The sequence below is a fragment of the Populus trichocarpa genome, chromosome 6 (assembly GCF_000002775.5).
Source record: "Populus trichocarpa isolate Nisqually-1 chromosome 6, P.trichocarpa_v4.1, whole genome shotgun sequence".
Taxonomy (NCBI): domain Eukaryota; kingdom Viridiplantae; phylum Streptophyta; class Magnoliopsida; order Malpighiales; family Salicaceae; genus Populus; species Populus trichocarpa.
This window is the reverse complement of record NC_037290.2, coordinates 24669356-24690063: the sequence shown is the minus strand read 5'-3', so window position 1 is coordinate 24690063 and position 20708 is coordinate 24669356. Positions and strand designations below refer to the sequence as shown.

General features: G+C 34.3%; 4 protein-coding genes and 1 long non-coding RNA gene across 6 annotated transcripts; 1 reads left to right on the top strand and 4 right to left on the bottom strand.

Moving 5' to 3' along the window:
- Positions 1-398: 398 nt before the first annotated feature.
- On the bottom strand, positions 399-3129 carry LOC18100675 (uncharacterized). Its single transcript, XM_024604480.2, has 3 exons — positions 2547-3129; positions 1626-2032; positions 399-1156 (listed from the first exon to the last, which is right to left on the bottom strand). The coding sequence occupies exons 1-3, from the start codon at positions 2709-2711 to the stop codon at positions 718-720; spliced, it is 1011 nt and encodes a 336-aa protein (XP_024460248.1). The 5' UTR covers positions 2712-3129; the 3' UTR covers positions 399-717.
- A 3059-nt stretch (positions 3130-6188) lies between these two features.
- Positions 6189-8721, bottom strand: LOC7495740 (polyadenylate-binding protein-interacting protein 5). 2 transcript variants are annotated; one of them, XM_024602601.2, is made up of 4 exons: positions 8545-8721; positions 8313-8356; positions 7629-8072; positions 6189-6741 (listed from the first exon to the last, which is right to left on the bottom strand). In XM_024602601.2, exons 3-4 carry the CDS (start codon positions 8043-8045, stop codon positions 6574-6576), a joined length of 585 nt encoding a protein of 194 aa, XP_024458369.2. In that variant the 5' UTR covers positions 8046-8072; positions 8313-8356; positions 8545-8721; the 3' UTR covers positions 6189-6573. The 2 variants fall into 2 exon arrangements, with proteins under 2 accessions (XP_024458369.2, XP_002308634.3); XM_002308598.4 differs by lacking the exon at positions 8313-8356 and having other exon boundaries at positions 8545-8716.
- Positions 8722-9588: 867 nt separating this feature from the next.
- Positions 9589-12739, top strand: LOC7471559 (psbP domain-containing protein 5, chloroplastic). The gene is made up of 11 exons (XM_002309550.4): positions 9589-9739; positions 9824-9996; positions 10176-10284; positions 10754-10803; positions 10911-10978; positions 11070-11168; positions 11710-11769; positions 11919-11978; positions 12063-12117; positions 12328-12377; positions 12493-12739. Exons 1-11 carry the CDS (start codon positions 9675-9677, stop codon positions 12589-12591), a joined length of 888 nt encoding a protein of 295 aa, XP_002309586.4. The 5' UTR covers positions 9589-9674; the 3' UTR covers positions 12592-12739.
- Positions 12740-12905: 166 nt separating this feature from the next.
- LOC7471558 (uncharacterized) lies at positions 12906-14348 on the bottom strand. Its single transcript, XR_002982438.2, has 2 exons — positions 13459-14348; positions 12906-13214 (listed from the first exon to the last, which is right to left on the bottom strand). It is a non-coding gene; the product is annotated as an uncharacterized LOC7471558 (long non-coding RNA).
- A 1648-nt stretch (positions 14349-15996) lies between these two features.
- LOC7495739 (uncharacterized) lies at positions 15997-19137 on the bottom strand. The gene is made up of 4 exons (XM_024603447.2): positions 18863-19137; positions 18323-18763; positions 17310-17562; positions 15997-16677 (listed from the first exon to the last, which is right to left on the bottom strand). Exons 2-4 carry the CDS (start codon positions 18656-18658, stop codon positions 16298-16300), a joined length of 969 nt encoding a protein of 322 aa, XP_024459215.1. The 5' UTR covers positions 18659-18763; positions 18863-19137; the 3' UTR covers positions 15997-16297.
- Between the last annotated feature and the right edge of the window lie 1571 nt (positions 19138-20708).

Genomic DNA, 20708 nt, shown 5'->3' with positions numbered 1-20708 from the left:
GGATATCTGGGAAGTGAACTGTTTAGTAAACGTTGACTGTAAAGGATGATCAACGTCCATAATTCTCCCTAATCTTTCAGAACTGAATTTGGTTTACGTCGACATAAGGTTATCACTGCACTTGAAGGAGATGCTTAAAGGAGGAGATGGTGGTGCAGAAGCATAACCCATGCTTTTTTCTGAAAGATTCCATTAAGACTGTTGTGGTAAACAAACAAAGGAGCAACAACGAAACTGCTAGCCTTCTAGGAAAGCTTAGGACGATACTAAGAGTTTTCCCACATTAAAGATTAAAATCATAAGCACCAACATTATATTGGGACCACGTTGTCCTCCTCCTTGTTGGAAGAGAATCACCCAGCAGAAGGATATGCAAGCACAAAAAGGAAAGGCAAAACTGCAAAAGAAAAATACATAATGCGGTCGTCTAGTGAAGGAATACAAGGAGAAACAATATGATACATGTAGGTATACCCCTTCTTCTGTCATAAAAAAATAAATAAAAAAAATACAGAAAATCAGTTGCGTGGACCAGCCAGTAATGACTGTAAAGGACCGTAATAATTACAGTACTTCTACTGGGTTCCTATAGGTGTTGATTTAAAGGGTCTATAAATACAAGGAGAGCAAAAAGACAACCCGTGCAAATGGAAACAGCATTGGCTTCAGCATTTAGCTCGACATAATGGCTACTGGATATATAAATTTGATCAATCTTTAACCCCCTAATACACGCTTGAGTCCTGCTCGTTGTTCTGGTGCTAATCTTGTTGGGAACTTCACTTCAAATTTGATCCTCAAATCGCCCCAATTACCTGGCTCCTTTGCTATTGGCATACCTTCCATGGCCACAACAAGCTCATAGCCAGGGCTCACTATATCATGTACAGGAATTGATAGATTCCGGCTGTCAAGTGTGGTGAGGTTTACTGTTGTCCCTCCTAGTGCTTCGGCTAGGGTCACCTTATGGTTGATAGTAAGATCATTTCCATCTCTCTTGTATGTGGTCTGAGGTTTCTCATCAATTATAAACACAAGATCTGCTGGAAGCTGATTCTGCCGTTCATTTCCTTTATCTGGGAATGTAATCTTTGTTCCCTTCTTCCACCCTGGCTTCACATCAATGGTTAATATCTCTGTTTCTTGCACTTGTCGCCTGCGGAGTTTCATATTCAATTACAATCAGAAAAAAAAAGGTTGTTGCAATTCTAGTTCTATAATGGGGATTCGTGTGTGAAAAAGACACAACATCAGCAGCATATAAAGACTAGAGGTAGTATGAGCATAAAGCAAGTTTGAGTAATCAAGAAGTTCGGAATCTACGGAGGCATATAGAATAATCTGATCAAGCAATCTTTTCATGTATATGAGGCAAATCATGACAACGTTTTTCATGGTAGAAGAATTTGCAGATAATTGTATGTAAACAATGGTCAAAGGTTTTGGCAAGGCTCCTAGCCAAGTAATTAATCAATCATCACACTATCCACAACCATTTAGCACACAAGGAATATGATTCATCCACCAGGTCAAAGAAGTTGATTTTGAACAACATATCAAGACACCAAATGGAAAGAAAAGGAGGGAAACTGAATGTGCTTGGTTAGAGAAATAAATAAACATACCCATGGGCATCAACTACAGTTCTTGATATCTTCATTTTCCTTGTTGATCCAGTATACAGCTCCTCGAGGCTGCAAGGCAATTTGCTCTCTACTGGTGGTGGTTTCCTTGGCGCGGTCCCCTCACTGAATGTTCGAAAAGGAGTATCACTACTGCTAAATCCACCAAACAACCCTCCATCCGACTGGAACCTCATGGATTTACCAGGTCCTGTTGATCCAAATCCAAAAGGACTGCTTCCAAAGATTTCTGCAAAGATATCCTCTGCCTTCCTAGGATTGAAACCATTTGACCCACCACCACTACCATTTCCGAAAGGGAAGCCACCACCGCCAGATGGTGGTGCGTCTTTTAATCCTTCTTCACCACACTGGTCATAAATTTCTCTTTTTTGTGGGTCACTCAAGACCTGAATTCACAAATATATCAAAATCCCAGGCAATGTAACCACAAATAGTAATTCACTGTCCTTGACTTGAATTTTTTTTCTTTATTATCATCAGTCCAAAAGCAATCCAATGCAATAAACACAAAAGCCAATGCAACAATTTCCCAAGTAAATGAAATTATCAAGTACTTATCTTGGCAAAAAAATTTAACAAGCAAATGCATATTTTGATTCTTCTCTTCCAGTACATTTCTTTTTTGAGTCTAGTTTCTTTGGAATACAGCACGCGATAACAAGAAAATACATAATGTATAAATCTCAAAAGATTTGGATTTAAACATACATACATGCATTCATACATATGCATGTATGTATTTGATTCTTCTCTCTTACCATTCCACAACAGTAACCATGAATCCTAAATTTCACATTGCATTCCAGATCAACACAAAGTAAAAAGATCCCAGATTTGTTTTTAAAAAGCACAATAAATAGTACAAAATAGAATTTCAAGGGAAAGAAAAATCAAGCATGCCTCATAAGCCTCGGAGATCTCCTTGAATTTGGCTTCAGCTTCTTTCTTGGTAGTGGGGTTCTTATCAGGATGCCATTTCATTGCCAATCTTCTATATGCCTTCTTTAGATCATCATCTGTTGCATTCCTGTTAACCTTCAATATGTTATAGTAATCAACCCCCATTTTCTTCTTTCAATAACCCAACAATCTTTTCTCCAAAACAATCCAAGAATCTACCTGTATCACCTACTAGGTCTAATCACCGATCTTTCTACCCCAAGCCCAGATCACCAAAACCATTCCTTTAATCAAACTGTATATCCATCTAAACTACTTCTTCTCCAAAAAAAAAGAGAGAAAAAAACCAAAGAAATCTGTCTTTGAACTATATTAACAACAGCATTGTCAAATTATTTGACAGTAAGAGAGAATGTGTAGCAAGATTTTAGATTTATGCCTTTGTGGATACAGAGAAGAAGAAGCTGAATCTTTTTGGGAAAGGTCTTTGGACCATGTCTTGTGTCAGATGGTTATGGAGGATTTTAATAACCGAAAGTAACGGAACATCTGTAATGAAAGACGGTCGTGCATGTTTCGGTGTTTGGTCTTAATTAGCACAATAAACTTCGTAATTTAACGGAATGATACCGCTTGAACAACAAAATAAGAACAAGTGAAATTACATGTAATTTTGTTGTATTTTTGAAGTGGGATATTAATTAAAATTTAAATTAAAAACCAAATTAAATATATAATATTATTATTCTAACACGGAAAAAACATCTTTTTCTTAAAAAACATGTTAAACACTTAGATTTTATCTTTAAATCAATAAAAAGTCAAATACATTATAGTCTCTAAACATTCTTTAATATTTTTGTATTGAAAATCCATCATTTCCTCTGCAGCCATCACCGCTGTCCCAACCATTCTTATAGTTCTATCAGTAAGGTAAACATGCTATATTGCTATTAGTTTATATTTAGTTTGGTTGAAATCAAATAATTATTTAGGTTGAATTTAGGATTTCTAGTGAATTTAAGATTTGTAAATCAATGATAAATTAATTAAAAATACATTCAATTAGAGTTTATTTGATATAGTTAAATATGAAAATAAATTGAATTAATAATGAATTAATTATTTCAATTAATTATGTGTTATGTTTAATTTAGGTTAAGTTATCAAATTAGAGATTTTGTATATATTGTTAGAATCGACTAATAATGTAGTTAAATATACACAAGTTCATGCAATAGAACATAAATATAATTGAATTATGACAAATTAGATGTTTTATTGAATTGTTGATAAGTTCATGAATTTAGTATTTTCTTGGAATTAAATTAATTTACAATGAATTTATATATCTAGTAGACATTATATTGATGAGAAATGGATTGTCTTGTGTTATTTTGATATTTAATTATATTTTGGGTGTTAATTGCCAAATTTATCCGAAAAAAATTCTCCTAACCTTCTTTTTTTTGATAGTCTAAAATATATTCTAGTCCTTGTTGATTCCATAATTCATGCTTCAATTCTTAGAGTTCAGATTTTCTAGCATCAATCTCAGATCTTTCAAAAAAAAATTCAATTAGGTCCTTTTTCATTAAATAGCTAAAGGCAACTAATTGTGGTATTACTTTCTTTTTTTATTTTTTGAGTTATTTTAGAGTTTTTTGAAATATTATAGCATGTTCTATATATGTATGAATGCAACTCTCTCCATTTTTTTTCCTTTACAATAAGCTTATTATAAGTTTATTGTAATTTCAAAGAGTTGGTTATCCAAATCTTCAATCATTATGGATTAATTATGATATTTCAAAGTGCCCGGCAAAGTTGGAAAAAGAGAAGCTACCATAGCTATTTAAAGATTAAGGGCCATACTGAAATTCTTATAATTCATGGAGTAATTATTGGAAAAAAAAAATAATGTATAGGAGCCAAAGTTGAAAGTTGGTGAATTTACATGAAGTAAAATATATAATTTATGCAGTGGTAAGAGTTTGGAACTAAGAGGTTTGCTTTTTCTGTGATTTCATGTTCGAGTCTTATGGTTGCTCATATGATAACCACTGGAGGCTTACATGGTCGTTAACTTCAGGGCTCGTGGGATTAGTCGAAGTGTGCGCAAGCTGACCCGGATACACACGTTAAACTCTTCTTGTTTCAATTGTGGTCCTCGAGGACATTTAAATTATTTTTTTGTTACAGTTGTCTTCTTTTCTTTTTTTTTGTTACAGAGGACATTTAAATTTAATTACTTGATATAATATTAAGCAGGAGTAGTTTTATCAACTAAACTTGTGTCTTTCTAATATTGGAAATTTTAACTATTTTCTTAATCTAATCATAATTATTGTTTCCAAACAGTATAATCTTTTTTTAATATTCAGTTTTAAGTAGATAACCATTATCTAAATTTTAGATTAAGAAATAAATTATCATTATCTTTTTTTTTTCAATTTATATCCTAACTTATTAACCCGGTTGAATTTCAATTTGTTTAAGACCGAGACCCCATTTGTTTTTGCAGTTAAAAAGTACTTTTACAAAAAATTAAGTTTTTTCTTTTTAAATTAAGTTTTTTGGTGTCTTTTTATAGTTTTGATATGTTAATATCAAAAATATTTTTTGTAAAAAAAAAATTTCTATACGTTTCCAAATAAAAAACACTTTAAAAATAATCACTACTACAATATCATTCAAACTTTCAGCCTTGAAAGCAACATGCTCATATGGGTCTCTAGAAAAATAATGGGAAGCATCACATCAGATGACTAACTCCACTCTTCTATTTTTCATGATTTTAAAATAAGAAATAAATTTAAAATCCAAGCAAACATAGAGAAAAGTTGATTTTATGATTAGGTGGTGATCTATTTGGTGAATTTGTTTGGGTGTTTTAGCAATGCTCATCACCAATTTTAACTATCAGTTCAATCGCTGGTTAAATCATATTAGTTCTTACCTCACTTGCAGTAAAATAATTGAAAGCAGGCCCAAGCTCACTACACCAGAAACAGAAACAGAAACAGATGGGAGCTCTATGTCCTCAACCTTTGGCAACTCTTAAAACTGGCATTGGCAAATTTTAGGTAATCTCCGTTGCTTTTTAAAATACCTTTTATTTTAAAATATATTAAAATAATATTTTTATTTTAAATTAGCACATTAAAACAATAAAAAAATATATAACAATAATAATTTAAAATAAAAAAAATCAAATTTTCAAGAAGCATAACCAGACCGTAAAAACAAGATATTATTATCCTCACTATCCTTGCAATTCCATAGTAGCCACCATCAGTAATCGGAGCAGGTCGGTCTTGACCATCTGATGAATAACTCCACTCTTCTTTTTTTCATGCCCAAAAGACTCCAGCATTCACAAAGCAAGTTCACCGGATAAATCAAATGAACATCATTTCTCCTTGTAAATGAGAAGATCCTGTTGACTTCCTCCATGAACAAGCAATCCAATGAAACAACAAACATCTCCTTCGTTTCAATTGCTAGCAAAATTCATTAAAAAGACTCACCGGGCATTTTTTGAAACGAAAGGGTATCAACCTCTCTTAAAAGTACTCTAATCCCATCAATGCAATTGGAGGCAGAGAAGGAGGGGGGAGGGGGGGATCGTAACAGTATAACTTGAACAGTATGAAAAGCTGCCAAACCATCATATAATCAAGCTTTACATGCAACCCCAAACCATTTTGACATCAGGGTGATCTTTACACCATATAGCATACTAATTCAAAATTACAGATATTGTCAAGAAGCATTTATCACTTCAATTCCAGAAACCTGCAATTTGTGAAACCGCTCAAGGGGCCTTCAATTTATAGCAGAACCCGGAGAAAAAAAAGGGGATATTTGGAAGAAGCACCTATCTGAGGACTATACACCCACAACCAAGCCATTATGTTAAATGCATGTCTCCCATCTCAAAAGAAAGATGCCCTAATCGTATACTTTTCTTTCAGAAAACCAAAAAGAAAGGCCAAAGAAAACAACTGAACAGATCACAAGTTAATCAGGTGGCAACCGCTGTGTCTGGGGCCGAGGAGCCAGATGAGGCACTGGCTTCATCCACAACAGTCTTCGGTTTCACAGATGAAGCCTCAGCTGAAGGCCTGGGTTCATAAACATCCCCAATATCCAAGGTGTCTGGAAGGTTTCCAGAAGACTCAATAGTGTCAAACTGCATGAGAACCAACATATTAGGATGACCCAAAAAGTGGAAAGATGAAATGAGGTAGGAATCAAATTTAGAAAACCAAAATACTGATCCAAAATGCAATTTCTACTATGTTCTTTTTCAGCATACTGGAATTGTCAAAAAATCACATTATCAGCAGGTTATATAGCATGGGCCAAAAGCTGCCTTGTAGTTCACCACTTAACTCTCAATAATCAAAACAGCACACCAAAATAATTATGCAAAATTCAACGAATTTAGACCAATTTACAAGAGATTCTGTATATGTAAATGTGCATCTAACTTTCACCAAAACAAGGGACAACCCCTCAAGTTAATGAACATGCAGACTAGACATTTTGAAATCCTTCACTCAGAATTCAGAAATGTAAGCCGAGTAAAGCAAGTGCATATAAGATAATCCCACTAACTTTGCACATAAAGCAAATCGTGTAATTTCCACCAGAAAAGTTCTCCTTGCATTTCACTCTAACATACAAGACAGAACATTTCACTCACCCTGGTATTTTATCAACTCACATTTATGAAATAGTGAAGAAAGCAAGCTAAACTTGTGAACAATCTAAAATCATAACAAATCAAATAATTCTTGCAAAAATTACAACCAAGAACTGACATTAGAAGTTAGAACAGAAGAGAGAGGAAAAAAGGAAAAGAAGTCTAGAGGTAACCAAATATATAATGCCACATGACAAAAGATAAAGAACAAGAAAGAACAGCAACAAAAGGAATTAGAGCATCACAAAATGGCTCATAGCACACACAAAACACAAATTTAACACATTAAATTGGCCTCGTTCTATTCCTCTCCAGTTTTTATGCCTATAAACAAATCTGTATACCACGAAACAGTTTGAAAGAAAATTTACCTCAAGTTGGTTTAACATGTCAATAGCAGCATCTATGTCACCTTTGTTAGCCATATAGACACCAGTGAGGGACTCATCAGATATGCCAGGAAAATTGATCCGAAGATATTCCAAGTCCATTTCAAATTCTTCATCCACATTCTGCTTCCCTGTCATCTCATATGAATTCTGTGATGACGAGCCATAAGAACCATACCCAGACTGACTCTTCAGCATAGACATTTCAGGAACAGAAATCGGTCCTTTATCATTTTGCCTAATCTGTGCATTATGCTTGGCAGACCCATACCACACATTTGGATTCCCACCCTGCACAGTCCATCCCGGATTTTCAATTCTATCAGCTGAATCCCTTTTAGAAAGAGGAATATACGCTGCTGCATATGGGTTCAAAGTAGAGAATCCTCCGGGCTTCATTTCCTTAGTTGAGTATGCAAATCACACCTGTTCATAACAACAAATAAAAAAACCCGCCATTATCAAGAAATTACTGCTTGATTCAAAACCTAAAAAAAATCAAACAAAGCCCTTACCGTCAAATACGGTACATCACAAAAAAAGAGCTCATAAAATCTTTCCATAAAGAAATAAAACAAAACAAGAAGGATCTCGTTCAAAAAAATAAATAAAATAAAAATTAAGGATCACAACGACAATTAAAATAGATAACTAACACAACCATACCTAATCAATTCTTCTTGAATAAGCGAATTTCAACTACTTTTTACCTAAATCAATTAAATAAAAAATTAAATACAAATAAAACATCTACACAAATAAAAATACCTTTAGAAATAAATAAAAAAATCAAAATTAAGAAAGAACAAAACTAAGCGGAGTTCAGCAAGAAAAATATCGAATTGATGATCTTGATGTCAACCACAATGATTAAGGAGATATTTTTTAGATAGTTTACCTGGAATAATCGATCGCGGAAGCAAAATTGGAAAGTATCTTGGAAGCAAAGAAACCCTAATTTTTTGTTTTGAGATGAAAGAGAAAGAGAGAAATGATTGAGAGAAGAATCAGCGAGCTCCTTCTTAATAAAGGTTTTAATTTTTTCAGATACTGCCGTTATAGATGACATTTTGAGGTCCGTTTAGCTTCCGTTATTTTGTAACCGTTGCAAGGTTTATACCTTTTAAACGCCATCAGTTGTTTAGCGGCAGAGAGGAAAGGGTGTCGTTTTATCGAGTAAATTAGCTAAATGAAGAGCGCTTTGATTGGTTAATAGTAATTCAGTGTTTCGCCACTTAATTTAGGGCTAACTACGAATTGGTTACTAAAGTATTGGATGTATCTCAATTGAATCCTTAAAACTAAAAATTAGTTGTCTTTTACCTTTTAACTATCACTAGCCTGCCAATCAAATCCATTGTTTATATTCCGTCAATTTACTCTCAATCTATTTCAAATGCTAATGTGATTAAATCTCCTATTTGTAGACAATTTACGCATTGAAAATCTTGGAACAAATATTAAATTAGAATAATCTTCGTAATATAATCTTTAACGATGCTATAGACTTTGGGTTTAAAAGAACTTAGAGTTAAAAAATATTTACTTATTTTTAGCATTTTTATCAAAAAAATAATATGATATATTTTTATCTAAACTTGATAAACCAATATAGAACCCATCATTTATTTTTATTTTTATTTACTTTCTCTTTTTTCGTTTATCTGCTTCAACATAAAATAAAAAATAAAAAAAATATTTTTTGAATGATAGAGAATACTAAAGAACTTTAAAGAATACTTTTTACCACAAAAATATTTGGATTTCAATGAGATTATATGCAATTATATGTTGGGTTCATGAAATCTGTGATTTTTCCTAGCATTATAACATCTTGAGGACTAGATTGTCATTTCAGTAATAGTTGGGTTTTAAAATTGCGCACTTTTATAGTTTCTATACTGAAAAGTATTTTTCACAATTGGAGGACTGGTTTACAGTTAACTTTCCAGTTTATAAAGAGGAAACTGAATTGTGAAGTGGATGAGGTAAGCTCATAACAGTGGGAAGAAGGAAGCGACCACGGCAATGGCAATGGCTCTTCTTTGTTCTCCTTCACACTTCACAACCCATCACCACAATCCTTTCTTTAGGTACTGTTCTCAATTCTACACCATCCATGTCTTTTTCTTTGGTTCTTTAACATGGGCTATGCTTTGATGTGGTTTTCATTTCAGGAACCAAAGTAGAATCTTGTTAAGCCAGAAGAAATGTAAATTAAAAGAGAAGATTATGGCATGTTCATGTGCTTGTTCTTCTTCAGATCCCAGCTTACAAAATGGGTTTTGTAGAAGGGACTTGGTGCTTTTTGGTCTCTCTTCTTCATTATCCATTGCCTTCCCATCTTCAGGTGAGCTTGAGCTTCAATGAAACCTTAATCTTTTTGTTTGAGATTATTGATTTTATGATTTGAGTGGTGTAGAAAGAGCTGATACACTGCCTTTCTTGTTGTGCTTGCTTTGGACTTGTGAGACATATATAATACCTTGAAAGTGCTTGAATTTCACTGATTTTTCTAGTTCTTTATAGAGATACTTGCTGAGGAAGATCTGAAAATGGCTTCAGTGGTTGATGAAATAAACGCCTATACTTATTCATATCCAGCGGAATTGCCATCAAAGAAGTTCCTCTTCAAATGGTAGGTGTTTGAATCCAAGTGCTATTCAGTATAGTCTGAAGCAGTGCATTAGGTCTGCGTGTTGTTTAATATGTATTCTTTTATCTGTGTGTTTTCACTGCAATTCCAAGTGAAGAAGTATTTTTTCATGAATTGGATGATTATGTTGCTGGAGGCAAATGTGAATTGGAATATATTAATAAAGGATTTGAGCATCCATAGACATTCATATACCTGAAAAAATTGGACTATCTAGAAAAATGTTCCCCGGCGAACGGTTTTGCTACCAAGTTCACTCTGAGAGGGAGCCATTTTAATTGGGTTTCTCTCTTTAACAGTAATTCCATAATTCAAATGTGTTCGAAATGTTGATAAGTCTTACGACTACATTTATTTGGTGTTCTGTCTGCAATTTTGCTTCTCTTTATTGCTATGGTGTGTCCTTGGAAATTATGGGAACATAACTTTATTAGTGATTTGCTTATTAAAGGGTGGAATCCAGAAAACCTGAACGCTACTCATCAGCTGCACCACTGTCCTGTAAGTTCAGTTAATTTGCTATATGAGGGATGAGAGAACATGAACTATTACATGCCCTTTTAAAAAACACATGTATTCGTGCTTATATTGTTTTGAACTTGATACAGCTGATGCACGCCTGCGCATTGTGTCCGAGCGCGTTGACATCATTGATAACCTCATCCTCTCTGTTTCGGTAATAATTCCATTTGACCTTATTCTAGCTAGATGCAATGTCTGATGAGGTTGTTTTTTTCAAGGATTATGATTTTATTACTTTGATTCAGATAGGTCCTCCAAATCTTCAGTTTGTAAAATCTAAAGACAAGAATACCTGGGCTGCAAAAGATGTTGCTGATTCTGTTTTGTCTGACAAGTCTTCACTGGTAATATGTCTTAGCATCTCTTACTATGATTTAAGAGGCCCTCAGTTTGACAAACATATCTGATGGATTTTCCGGACCACTGTGACAAAAACAGAATAGGTGCAGAGTTAAAACATAAGTTTGAATCTTATATTAAATAATAATTTTTTCTTATAATATGAAGCATCTTCTCAAATCTCACACAAGACCTACATTTGTGCGAAACTGAGTTCTACAAAATAATTTCCATTGTCCTAGCAACCTTAGAAATTCATTGCACTGCAAACATGGGTCCGTAGATGTTTTTGCAGAAAACAAATGGCAAAAAATTGTATCTGTAGAGGTTTGTCGGATCATAGATGATAGAGCCAACAAAAGATTTCTGTTGAATCCTATAGAGAGGCTTTCTTGGTGAACAGGGTTGTTATCTGAGAAGCCTTGTCATCCTGGACGGGACTGGCCATGACCTCTCTTTGTGCTTCTTGGACTCCATTTCTTCTGAAAGCTCAACTCCTTGAATGAAGTAGTGCTGGTTTAACATGCTTCATTATTTCTTTTGCAGCGAGTCACTTCAACTCAACGTTTGTCTGAGAGTTCAATTCTTGATGCGCATGCTAATGAAGTAAATTTTGAAACCTTTTTGTATTTTGTAGAATTCCATATTGGGAATGCTACATTATGGAATTCTACATACAGAAACATATATTCCTGTATTTCCATTTATGTTTTATCTTGTATAGCTGCACGAGTTATGTGGCATTTTTTTTCCAGATTGATGGTGAGCCGTACTGGTTTTATGAATATATTGTACGCAAGTCACCCACCAAAAATGTAAGTTCTCCCTTCCTTAGCAGGATTCTTTTGAAAGATCTGCTACAGCTCTCTGTTGTTGATAGTTTGCATGGGAATTTGTAGGCTCAAGAATCAAATCTTTTCCGACGCTACATTGCTTCAACAGCTGAACGAGATGGTAAGGAGCCTTTTTTTTTTAAAGCAAACAGTTGCATGAAAATATATTCCAATAGTAGTTTCTTTTCTCCGCTCAATAACACTAAATGTCAACTGATGACTATTCACCAGGAGAAACTGTATCCACGTCATTTCTTCTTCTTGTTTGAAATCTTGAGTATATTTCTTGGTTCTACTTTTTTTCCGAACTTACAGTTCAACTCAATTGCAGGGTATTTGTACTCTCTAAGTGCTTCAACTCTAAGCAAGCAGTGGGACAAGGTATACAGCTCTCTTGTGTCTGTATTGAGTTGAACTCGTCATTCTGCAGATACATGCCTGTATTGGTTTATTCATTGAATTAAGCCTAAACAAGATATCATTTCCTGTGCTGCAGATGGGGCCTTACTTGGAAAAAACTGTGGCCTCGTTCCGCCTTCTCCCTCCCACAGGGGACTATGTACCTCCATACAAGGATCCATGGAGATTTTGGTGATAAGCTTTCATCTTATTCATTTATAATATCTCACTCCTTTTTCTTGTCAATTCAATAAGTGTAAAGTTTCAGGGAAAATTTAGTCATCTGTATTATTCTTTCGTTGCATGATTTTGTTGAATTCATAATCACAAACTGGGTTTTGTTATCTCTGTGGGATTAATGTCACCGAACTAAATAGGTTCCTCTGTCCCGGGAGGAATGATTATGTGACATTCAGTCGGATGCTATACTAGAGATTGCTATTAATAAGCATCGTAAAACACTAGGGAATTTCATCAGGGGGGGGGGGGGGGGGGGGGAGCACAGAGCCCTCAAAAAGAAGAAAATGACATCGTTGCTCCAGAAAAATAGCCATATACATGCGATTCATGCACGTCAGTTGTTTCAAGTCTTTCGACAGAACTGATATCGACAGCCCAAGAACATGTGTTTGTCAAGAATCTCGATCGTGCCTAGATTTGATTTCATTGATTTTTTAATAACTGTTTAACATAATATTCAAAAAAGAGCCGTTTGGAAGGAGCAGATTGTAGGAGCACTCGCAAACGGCTGGTAAGATGGTAGAGCAGGGTCCATTGCGTAGCCATTTCAGAGGCCTTCATCTGCCTTACAACGGAGGCCTGAAAAAAGTAGAAAGAACAAGACGAATGCTTTAGATGACTTTTAGATATTAGATGGCCATTAATAAAGGACCAAGCTGGGGCATCTCAAAACCACATCTAAATGAGCCGGTAACCTTTTCGAGCCTCTTTCATTCTCAGTATTACTTATTACATGATCGAATAGCAATCCAAAAGAGATTATTGAAAAGCTTTTTTAATATATAAGTAGAGTGGGGGGGGGCAAGAGAAGGACTGAGATAACCTGAAGACGATTCCCAAGCTGAGCCTCAACCTCTGAAACCAAATGAAATAATATTGGCCAGAGATTTAAGAGGATTAATTGTAGGATCAACAGAAAGTAAACTAGGAATCTGGGGCGTAGACTAGCCTCCATCCGGCGTGGCCAAGCTCTCCCTTCCCTTCTATTCACGGCATCAATTGTCCAAGTGTTGCAGTTGCAAGCTTCTTAAATGCAAGCTAGCCATCACCCTCCGATATGGACTCTGCCAATTGAATCTCGAATACTCCAGCAGCCTGTGTGAAAGGAAAACTAACACTAGATTGCCTCGAGAAAACATTTCAATCCACAACTTGCAACAGCAAACAAGACCCTGGATAACAGATATGATGTGCACGCGCGCATTCACGTGCACATGCATACATAGATTACATAAAAAATGCTAGCTATTCTTGATCTCTTCCTACCTTACTAGTTAATAATACATGAAACGGAGAAGATGTGAGGTGTATATGATTCATCCATTCACAATTACAGTATCTAGACCTTTCAACCATGGACGTTCTGATACGTACAAGCTCATCTGTAGTGGTTGACAGAGTGTGTGAGAAAATTCACAAGTGACCTCAATTGGTGAGAGGGCATCTTGTTCTATGGAACGTGGGATCAGTTTGTCCTGTCAGTTGCTGGCACAGCTTTGAATCTTCAGTTGCCACTCCGATCCAACCAAAACTAAGTCTAGCATTGGATCAAGTCCATGCTCGGGCTCAAATTTTGCTATATTTAAATGCTCTCGCTTAAGCCTCACCTGAAATCGGAAAGATCAATGTCAATATAATTGTGTGTAAAAACCAGGAACAAACTAAAGAAAACAGAGCGCAACTACTGCATGAGAAATATTTAACTACAAGAGGATAGTTACTCACTTGAGCTGCAACATCACCATTTTCAAATGTTAGAACACCTTTTGGATTTCAAACCTTTCCACACAGAGCCTTACTTTGCACAAACGACTCTTTCACACATTCCACCCCCAACCCGTGTGCATTCCTTACTAACTCTACATCCTTTCCACAAAAAAGCGAGAACCTAATAGCTTGAGCAACCCAATCACTATGTTTTTTCACACAAATACATTTCCGAAAACCTCTTTTCGATAACTGCCCTCTTCCCGAATACAGAGAATTGGGACGGTTCCGATCATTTAACGGGGCAATAACCAGAATCCTGAGAAACGGGCTGTTAAATTTTAAGCCCATCATCTTCTTTTAAGCAGTTTCTTGGCAGAATGGTAACTCTTTTGATGGGGCCCAAGAAACTTCTATACTGCTTTTGTGGTAATTAATGTTTTCAAAACAAATTTAAAAAATTTTGTTTAAATTATTTTATTATGATTTTAAATTGTTTTAATGTTAAAAATAAATTTTAAAAAATAAAAAATTTATTTTAATATATTTTCAAACAAAAAATACTTAAAAATAAATTATTATAATCTCAAAATCACCTAATAAATCACCATAATACAGATTGACCAGGCATCCCAATCCTAAAATAATCAAAACCCGCTTTTTGAAAATGAAAATATAGATGAAGACAAGGGCAAATTAAAGATTAACTCTTAAATTTGTTTTCTAAGTAATTTGAATGAAAGAACGAAAGAGATAATTTCAATATTGTCAATAATCCTCCCGTGTTCTATTTTTCTTTGCACAGATTTTCTTTTAAAATATGCAAAGTTTTTTTATTTTCTTTTGTTGCGAGAGCACAAAAAACATTATAATTATAGTGCTTTTAAGATATAGACTATTAAATATTTTTTATATCGTATTATAATAATTTGTTTTATTGATTAATAATTTAACTAATTATTTCATGATTATTAATATTATAATACAATTCAAAAATACTTTGTTACCATAAATTAAAAAATGATATTCACTCCGTAATAAATAAAAATACAATATTTTTTAAGTAGTTTCACTTATTGCATGGAATAAACTATCTTTTTGTAATTTAATAATTACTTTACTACGTGATGATGATGATAATAAATAAATAAATAAAATAGCATTACCATTGTATCATAAACTTCACCTTGATACTCCATAAATACCATTGAACTTGGCGTATAACTGTTTTATTGCTGCTATTGACCACGCTTGGATTGTATGCATGGTATCAGAAGCATATATGCCAATTTTAGATGCTGGACAAGGTAAAGCTAAAGCCATCTTGAGTTTTAGTAAAGTTCACGCAGCAAGCTTATTCTCTTTTCAACCCAACTTTGCCTGAATCTCATTTGCATCAGAGCAGCAACACAGTCCAACATTCTACCAGACCTCCCACCAGCAAACCTGAACCTGATCCAGCCTTCCAAGTTTTGACAAATGCATACATACCCCCAGTGAAGGAAGCAAAAATGTATCACAGAAAGTACCAAATGCAGCTTGCAGAGAGCAAATTAGCAAATATCAAGTTTATCTCACCACCTTAAACCTATGCTCTTTTCAACATATATTTTCATACTTTCAAATAAGCCGTAAATCACTTTGCGCTCATCCATCAACAAGAAAAGACTTAGATTTCAAAGGGCTGCATTACACAGAATTCAAGTTCAACTACCCGTCCAGTGAAGAATTTCAATTAACAAAACTGCCAAAACTATGTTTTCCATGACATCAGAGCAAAGATAAGATCCAAAACGCCAAAGAGGATGCTTTTTTTTTTTTTGCTGTCCAAAGCAATACAACTAGAAAGTCACCTTTCACGAAGCCAGAGCCTAGTGCCCACTGTTTATTTTGCATTGGTATATGAACAACAAGAAACACATGTCCATATATGTGTGCCAAATGAAATGGGCATTTTACCGCACTGGTTGCTGGTTGTAATGATTCTTCTCTTTCTTCTTGGCTGCAGCTAGCCTTGCACTTCTTGCAGCAGCCTCTTGAGCAGCAGCTTTGGCACCCCCATCCATCTCTTTACTAGACTTCTTCTTCTTTGCAGATGCCATCCTCTTTAGTCGTTCTTTCATGTCAACAGCAGAAGCATCCTCCTCCGCGTGCTCCGCTCCAGCAGCTTCTTCTGGCTTGTTATTGGCTTCTGAATTGGTGGGCTGATCTTGGGGCTCCTTTGCTGACTTGTCCTTCTTTTTCTTCTTCTTGGCGTTTTTGGACTCTCCAGCGACATTTTCCTTCTTATCTCCCTCTTCATGAGTCTCCCCATCTTTCTTCTCCTGTGCAGCATCTGCAGATGCAAGTAAAAAGAACTCTTTCTCAGAGGAGATTCAACACCAGACACGTATTTAAGGCTAAACATCTGGCTACAAAATAATAGGGAACAACTGCACTTTACACTTCCGTGGTCCTAGCAAAAACTGGAAGAAACAACAAAAATACCTCTCTATACCAATACAAAGTAGAAGGTAAAATTATGAAACAATTTGAAACCAAAAGTTAAGCATGAGGGACATGGAAGCAGTGCGCATGGGCACATTGATTATCAGCTAAATTGCAGCAAACCTGACGATGCATTAAATGGTTAGAATATACATTTTGACTTGTCTAGAGCAAATATGATCCAACTATCCAAGTTTCAACTACAACATGTATTATTGAAGCAAAGAATACTATCAATGAATGAGTAAAGTATAATGCTCAAACAATAAGAGAGCGTTGAATAAACACTTTTAGCATGCAAACAACAAGAGACCTTGGAAGATGAAGACGTAACAAGAAGTTTCATGTGCTTGTCTAGGTCATTGCTATTATCTAAAGAAACATAATGCATTAACAGATTTTAAACTTCTATGCCAATTAAACATCCGTGATTGGCACCACAGACAAACTTTTGGGCTTTTGGCATATAAATGGAATTACCTAGTGACTCATCTTGGCCATTGCTATCTTTCTGAGCAACTCCAAAATCTGCAAGAAGGGCCTCAAGCTCTGCAAGTTCCTTCTTCTTTCTTTCCTTCTTAGAAAGTTGTCTTTCTGTCTCCTTGGGTGGCAGAGGAACTTCAGGGGTCTTCTTCACCACTGGCTCAGGGTGTACTGCCTCTGGTTCATGGTCATGTTCTTCCTCTACATCATCATCACCTTCATCCAAAATATCTTCTTCGCTCTCACTTTCCTGCAACCCACAAAAAAAAAAAAGCAATCAATGCATGCCAGCAAATGTTGAAGTTTTCATAAACCATTTGCAAAGTTCTTTCCGTTCTATGGGGATTGTGGAAGACAAATAAATAGTAACCTATCAAGATTTTAAAACATAAACAGTTCAAGTGTGACAAGTAAAAAAAAATGATCCAGGGTTTGCGCTGTCACAATAATTCAGCCTTCCCATTAATTTTCTGGAACTCCTCTCCAGCCTCAGGTTGAAATCATATTTAGGATATAATGGCTAGTCTTCCACAGTGCATTCATGTCTTAATTTTTCTCTGCAGATGTACCTTTTCTATTCCTTTCAAAAAGCGAAAAAAAAAAATAGTAACATAGAACCCCGCCAATTTGGAAAGAAAATCATAACAGCCCATATGTAATTACCATGTCAGGATCACCATGTAATCACATGGTATGTACAACACACAATCAAAAATCCTATCATTACAACAAAAACCTTGAGCATTGCAAATAAAACTAACAGACTCGCAGACTTATATAGCAAATGGGATTGGATTAACAAAACTAATAGCAACTCCCTATCAATATAGCACATAAATCAATCACATGTAGCATACAACCCCTAAGCATAATAAAATCGTGCCAAGGATGCATATCAATCTATCATCCACGCCATAATAATCACCATTCAAATTATCAAGAACCCTTGATCCAAACCAATAATTACCCACACGTGTACATACATAAAACATTTAAATCCATCCTCTCACCTCTACATGGGCAGATTTCTCCTCACTCTGCTGCTGGTCCGAGGACCCCCAAACAGATGGAGGCGGTGCCGTCGTAGCATAATAATCATCGTCATCTTCGTCGTCAACATCAGCCCAAGATTTAGCAGTAAGTTTTGCCGGGGCCCAAAAAACTTCCGGATCAGGCTCCTTCGATTGCTGCTCTTTCCCACTCTTAGAACCCCCTTTCCCACTCTTCGAACCTACACGCTCCTTATCAGATTTCTTCTTCTTCCTCAATGTCTCAAGCGCAGCAAACACGTTCGTGCTGTTAATCACCAACGATCCCTCATCTCTCCTGCTTCCTCCACCCGCCATGATTACCAACTTAGGGACAAAACTGTAAATTCGCAGAAATTTCAGGGACTAAACTCGAAATTTGTGAAAATCGTATGGACAAAGAACGACGACGACGACAAATTCCTAGGGTTTCAATAAATGAAAGATCAGATAAATTACAAGATAAAATATAAAATTAAGATTTAACAAAAAAAAACAAAATTATTAAGTGATAATTTATACTTATCGACAAATCGATTAAAAAACCAAATCGTTAAAATTAAACTTCGGTTTTCTTGGCAATTGTTATACAAAAATTAGGGTTTCTTTGTGGAAATCGAGAGAGATAAAGTTCCGATGAGAGGCGGATATGGCGGAAAATGAGCGGCGGTGGCGGAGAGAGAATATTTTGAATTAGGGTTTGAATGGATATTTGATTTGCATGTGAAAGGAAAGAGAGGAGGTAGGGCTTGTCGCTGCTGTAGTGGCGTTATTAGATAACGTTATGAGAGGAAGGAGGACGAGAGGAAGGGTGGAATTTATAGAGTTTATTTTTTCGGAACGCTTGCCCTTGATAAATCTTTTATTTACAGTTAGTAGTTTGAGAGAACGGCGTCGTGCTGGGGATTTGACGAAAAATATAGTAGATATGGTAGGAAAATAATTACTTTACTCCTGTTATTTTTGTACAGGAATGGGCCAAGAAATTATCTAGATTATTGAATCATTTGACTAATGAGTGGATGATTGAATCAAATTAATTAATTATTTTTATTAAAACAATATTGTTTTATTATCTTTAAATATATATATATATATATATTTAATTAAATCAATCATGTTATTGAAAATCTGGTTGTGCCATGAAATTTTATCAATTTTATATTTTATATTTTTATTTAATTTAATTATAAATTTAACTTGAGCTAAACACTCTTTATAACGGTTTCCATAGCCAGGATTATAGGGGGGGAAAAAGCAAAATGAGAAATTACACTACAGAATGTCGACTAAGAAAATTATTTTCAAAAACTCCTTAGAAGGTCATTTTATTGAAATTTGGATATTCTTTTTTATGTATTTAGGATAAAAATATTATCTGTTCAAAGACACGTATTTAAATGATGCTGATTCATCAATACTTGTATTTATTCAAGGATTTTATAAAACAAAAATGTTTATTATTTTAAAAAATCAATAATATAAAGAAATTTATATCTATATAACACAAAATCCTATAAAAAAAAGGTAATAAAACTTTAATGTCGAGATTTTTTTTAAATAAAATCGGTTACTGTATATTATATATTCCCTGCTTATTATCTATATTTTTTCAATATTAGATATGCTCTTTTTCATCTATTTTTTCTTTATTTTTCTTTGTAAATTTTATTTAATACTTAATTTATGATATTTTTTCTTTTTGAATATTAATATCGACTCCTTCTTAATTATAAATAATATTTATAATCTATCATTATATTTTGTCTTCTTGAACTGAATTTATGTGCTCCATTTCTGCCTAATAAGATAAACCTTTAAATTTATATTTAGAGTTTGATGCCCATGTTACGTTTGTTAATTGTTAGTGTTTCCTACGTAATGCGTGAGAGTGATTTTCTAGTTTTTAGTATATCTAAGAGAGAGAAAATAAGCTTTTTAAAGTGGAAGTATTTAATTTTAACGGTGATAAGTAATTAAGAAAAATAATTACGTCGTCGTTTTAAAGAACAGTTACTAGCTTGTTTCTTTTTCTGTAAGTTTTCAAAATACCAAGGTGCTTTTAATTCCTTGTGTTCGTTGTCATTCATTTCTAAATCCATGTCATCTTTTCTTTCATTTTTTCTCCCTCTGGATGTACAGTTTTTTATGCTTTTTCTATAAAATAGTTTAATATCCATTTATCAAGTTATTAATCGTATAGTTACGGTTGTTTTTCAAAATATTTTTCATTCAGAAATATATTAAAATAATATTTTTTATTTTTTAAAAATTATTTTTGATATCAGCACATCAAAATAATCTGAAAATACTAAAAAAATATTAATTTAAAAAAATTTAATTTTTTTTAAAAATACTTTTAAAATAT